Source organism: Puccinia triticina, chromosome 10A (assembly GCF_026914185.1).
Source record: "Puccinia triticina chromosome 10A, complete sequence".
NCBI classification, from domain to species: Eukaryota; Fungi; Basidiomycota; class Pucciniomycetes; order Pucciniales; family Pucciniaceae; genus Puccinia; species Puccinia triticina.
Window position 1 is genome coordinate 3,739,903 of NC_070567.1, and position 5,233 is coordinate 3,745,135.

Sequence of the window (5,233 nt, forward strand, 5' to 3'; positions counted from 1 at the left end):
TGGAAACTAGGGCAAGAGGAGTACAACGGGGGTCAACAACGTGCAGCAAATTTGACAGGAGATGGGAGTTGGACACACAACGTGTGTGGGTGTGGCAGCACGGCTTGGCGGATTGTGTGCGTGAGAGGCGGGCGGAGGATGATGCTTTTCTCTGCCTCATGTTTCCCTTTTCTAGGGAGGGGGAGGGAGTTTTACTTTTTTTTACTTACTCTTACTTGCGGGATTCTGCAGATTTGTGATGGATGTTGCGGAGTTCTGTGCGGATGGCTATCACTCTCTTATAGCTTGTATATTAGGGGGTTTCAAAGTAGATCTGTGTGTGCATGCATGTCACTTTGCATAACCCAGTTTTGCGGGGAGACTGCAAGTCAACGTTCAACATTTGAGTTGAATGCTGGCTTGCCTTGCCTTGCAAGTTGCATGCGCGGGTCTACTTTGAAACTCCTTATTAGGGGGTTTCAAAGTTGGCCAGATGCAACTTGCATGCACTTTTGCAAGTCGGTGTTCAAGTTCACTCTTGAACACCGAGTTGCAAAAGTGCATGCAAGCCACACTGTACTACACCCTCTAAGCCTGCTTGAATGTTTTTTTTGAAATTTGGTCTTCAATAAAAGCCTTGAACACCAACTTGCAAAAGTGCATGCAAGTCGTGCATGGCCAACTTTGAATCCCCCTATTAATTTGGCTTTACAGTGTCCGCGCGGCGGAGCTTGTCTTTTACGTTACTTGTGACGGTTTACTTTAATTTACGGTGGATATTACTGTTTTGACTTATTTGCTTGCTTAGTCCTTGCGCCTCATGGCTACTTTGCGGAGCGGAGTTCTGACAAACCACTTGACTTACCCGGGAACATAATAAAGTACAGTTGGTCCCTCGTCACTTTCTGATGAACCACCTTAATTTTCCACAATCCTGGTCACTTTGCGACGGGACTACCTTAATTTTCCAGACCGCAATCTCAGGTTGCCATTCCGACAATCCCTTATTTTCACCGTTTTTATATTGGGTGGTCTGATCAGTCAAACATATCAGCCAATCCCTTTCAAGCTAAATTGCCACCTTCTCAACCACAAACACATCAGACTTTTTGCGGACCGAAGGTGGGTACCAGGAACCAATGGGCGGGTACCTCTTGCATCCATCCGCCTTACAGACGCCGGGCCGTGCCGGATGCAGTACCGGGTGCCTGTTTTTGGTCAAAAAACAGGCGGGTACCCAGGTACCGCCCCAGCTCCACCGGATGAGACGGTGGTGTGGGAGACACAAAAAAAGGGATAGGGACCCTCCCACGCCCAACAAAAGGGTATGGAGCTCTCTCACGCCCTTTTTGGAAGGGCATGGGCGTGCCTTGAGTTTTTGGTAGTGGACTTGTGTCTCAACTAGAGAATCTCTCTGTAGAACCGGGTAACCACCTGTTTTTTGAAAGAAAAAAGGCATCCGGCGCCGCATCCGGCACCGCCTGGCGGGTGCTGGCGGTCCGATTTGTCTCTTTGATGTAAATATCTTTCTTGATGAGCGGTCTTCACTGGTCATCAGGAGAACACAGCCCTCTTGATGACCGGCGCGCTAGAGGGCAGGTATGCGCCGTTCATTGAAAGAGTTGTGCCCCTCGATGACTGGTCTACGCCAGTTGGGATATCAACCTGGGGTTCTGGGGCGGGAGCCCTGACCCAACCCATGGATAGTGCGTTATTGCATTGTCCAGGGGGTGAAATAGCCATATATAATCTGATCAGGATTCCCCAAATTTAAGAAACTGTCCGCACAAGAATTCTATCAGTACACGCGCTCAAAATCAACCAACCATCCACGTCCAACAAAATGTTTCTCAGACTTCTTATTTTGATTCTATCGATCTCTTCTCTCGCCGTGAGGTTCACTGATTGCTCGGAGATCGAAAGAACAAATGATACAAATGATCAGCTTCAGAACATCACGCTAGACGAATGGGTCCATCACCAGGTCAATAAGTCTTGGTCCATACTTATGTCGAATGTTTCTCCTCAAGGCGCTTTACCAGGCCTCATAGTGGCCTCTTTAACGTGAGATTATCGATCATTTGAGTATTTCCATCCGTATTTGCTGCTTCTGACGCGTTTTTTGCTTGTCGACCTCTAGGACTGGACATCCAAACTACTTTTACAGTTGGACTCGTGATACGGCAGTGTTAGTATTATTCCTTGCTTGTTTTCTAATTTACGACACGCGTAGTTAGAGTATTGGTTTTGCGGTGTTTATTCCATGTCTTCCCCATTCGCCCTTTCTTGTTCGATCCCAGCGTTCTGAAGGAGATTATCACTCGGTATGAGGAAACCAATGATCCGAGTCTTCTTGCGATAATCAAGCAAACGATTTCCGCCACCCAAGTCATCCAAAAAGGCTCTTTCAGTACTGAGGCAAACATGGGCGAGCCGAAGTATGAAGTCAATGGCTCACCTTACACTGGAATGTGGTACAGACCGCAAAATGACGGACCGGCATTGCGCGCCACTGTATATATGAAGTTCGCTCGAGTCTATCTTAAAGTGGGAGGGATCGAGGCTTTAGAATACGTTGAACGGGTCCTGTACAACAGCAATAATGTCACGGGCAGTGTCATCAAAGGTGATTTCTTTAGCAGCCACCCCTTCTTTGTCGTTCTTTCATGATAGAAGTTGAACTGAGAGAACCTTTTTTGAAATCCAGTTGATTTGGAGTACATCGCCAACCACTGGAGGGGCATTTCTTTTGATTTATGGGAGGAAGTGAAAGGACACCACTTTTTTACCTTCTCCGTCATCCAACGTGCTCTCAAAGAAGGCGCCCAATTCTGTCAAGAAGTGAAGGATCAAAATGCTTCAGCTTATTATCAGCAGCAAGCGGACGAAGTTGGTGAACAGTTGAAACTGTTTTGGGACGATCAGAAAAAGTTTGTTGTGGACAGCAGGGATTTACTCTGGGTTTATTATGGAAAGGTTTGTTGATCTTTTGTGCAGAGCTTCCGCGCGCTTGGATAATAATTTTTCGAGAGGGTAGAAGTTTTGAAGCTGATAGAATTGCTTTCGGATTGTGTGGCGAAGACTTCTGGATTAGATGTCGGAACGATCCTTGGTTGCCTGCACTCTGGAAAACATGTCTCCGACGAATTCAGACCGGGTTCATACAAAATGACCAACACGTTCACAGCTTTGCTTAACTCCATGAGGTTTGCCTAATCTTCCTGTTCATTTGCTGAGAAGGGATGTCACTTTAAGAATTGAGTTTTACCTGATCGTCATCCTGAATAACTTCTGGTCGTCGTCTACCACAGTTCTCTCTACCCACTCAATCAGCGTTACGGGCATTATGCTGCCAAAGCGATTGGAAGGTACCCCGAAGATGTAAGCAAGAAACCCACTTTTCTTATTGCGACGCCTAGCCGATTTGTTTGCTTAAGCAGCTGCCTGATACAAACATGTTTTTAGGTTTATGACGGCGAGAACAAAACCCACGGAAACCCATGGTTCATAACCACATTAGCCATGTCGGAGTACTTGTATAGAACGAACTCGACCGGGGCAGATGTCAACCTGTTCAAAAACGAAACAGGCTTCGAAACTAGACAAATTGCCGATCAATTCTTGATGATTGTCAAAGACTCGGTCCAGGCCAACGGCTCGATCCATGAAGGCTTCAGCAGGATTGACGGTCACGGTGTCGGCGCGCGGGATTTGACTTGGTCTCATGTAGCTTTCCTGTCCATGGAAAGAGCTAGAAGAGGATTGCCCGAATTCTAAGAAGCATCTAGCGATGTGCAGACTATGAATTGCTGCCAAGTTTTTTCTGATCAACTACTATTGTAACGTCGAGATATAGCTCGGTTAATATATCTCTTGAAGCGTGAAGTTTCAAGTGTTGTTGAAATTTTTATCTTGGAATCCAACAAGTTGTCAAATGTTGTTGGCAACCACATTGCAACATTTGACATGAATCTCCGTTTTGTTCATACATATGGTGAACCGATGTTAGCAGATGCAGCTGAAAGCCGCTACTCGATTCCCTTGGGAAGTGGACCGTCGACGCACGTCCCAAAATGAGTGGATGAACTATGTATGTATGTATTAGTATACCATCCCCCGGTCAGAAGCTCCGGGCTCTCCGAGCTTCTTTCCGCCTCCGAAGGCCCCGAAGCTGCCATCGGGCAGGAAGCAATCGGCGGCCCTCTCCATCGGCCAGCATCAACTTGCTATCAATCAAGCGTAGAAGATGTTTCCAACCTTGAAGTTATTCGATCGGATCAAATGCCCAGATCATCGACCGCCACAATCGACTTGCTCGAGAGCTAAATGTTTATTCAACCATTTTCAACCCGAACCAGCAGATGAAGCAGAATCAGGACAGAAAGAACAGGAGAAGCAACGGCAGAAGCGGAAGCAAGGAGCCCCACCGATTTCCAGCCAGAAAAAAGCCCAACCAGCTGAGCCCACTAATCTTCTACCGCCACGTATTGACATCAGCAAGACCACGAGCTCGCACACGTTCCCATCGGTCCGGCAAAAGCTACTGGAAACGCTTTATCAGGAGTACCTCAAGCTGTACCAGGACTCGAAGATGACGGACGAGGAGGCGCGTGCCGCGGCTCGGAGGGACAGTCTCCAGGAAGAGCTGGACTGTCTGCGAGCGTCGTGCCAGAAGACTTACCGGAACGCAGTGATCTCTCGAGTTGTCAAAATCAGAAAGCGCAAAAACGAGCCCGAGATTCAATCGCTCACCGGAACGACCACAGAATTCGACAGCCTCAAACAGGCTGGCCCAAGCTCAAAACCATAGCCGATTGTTTTCATTTCTTTCCCATTTATCCCAAACAATTATTTAAAGCATGTCAAGAACCACCCTGTCGGAAAGCTGGATCTGGCAGAATACGGCTTCTGAACAACATGAACAGAAAGGCGGATGAACGGCTCTATACAACAACTCCCTCAGAAGCAAATTTTGCCGTTCAAAGAGAATCTGAAGTGTGCTCGAGGATCAGGCAAGAAAATTCAAATAATATCCATTGATAAACGCCTGCTGGAACGTGGAAAAACATATCATTTAATTGACTCGCAACTTGACTCGGGACACGGTACTCTTGAACGGATCTAGGCTCTCAGCGATCCATATATGATTTCGGTGTAGAAGGCGCTTGACAAGGAGCAAGCAGATCCTACGGGGAGGACAGATGATAGATTATCGGGAAACAGTCTTATAATCTGCGCCTTTCGAACCTCTCTT

General features: G+C 47.2%; 1 protein-coding gene across 1 annotated transcript; it reads left to right on the forward strand.

The window, feature by feature from the left end:
- Positions 1 to 1,822: 1,822 nt before the first annotated feature.
- Positions 1,823 to 4,789, forward strand: PtA15_10A345 (uncharacterized protein; the record flags this gene model as incomplete). The annotated part of the gene is made up of 8 exons (XM_053160510.1): positions 1,823 to 2,043; positions 2,120 to 2,167; positions 2,280 to 2,605; positions 2,687 to 2,955; positions 3,061 to 3,185; positions 3,291 to 3,360; positions 3,445 to 3,705; positions 4,244 to 4,789. The coding sequence occupies 8 exons, from the start codon at positions 1,823 to 1,825 to the stop codon at positions 4,787 to 4,789; spliced, it is 1,866 nt and encodes a 621-aa protein (XP_053024477.1).
- Between the last annotated feature and the right edge of the window lie 444 nt (positions 4,790 to 5,233).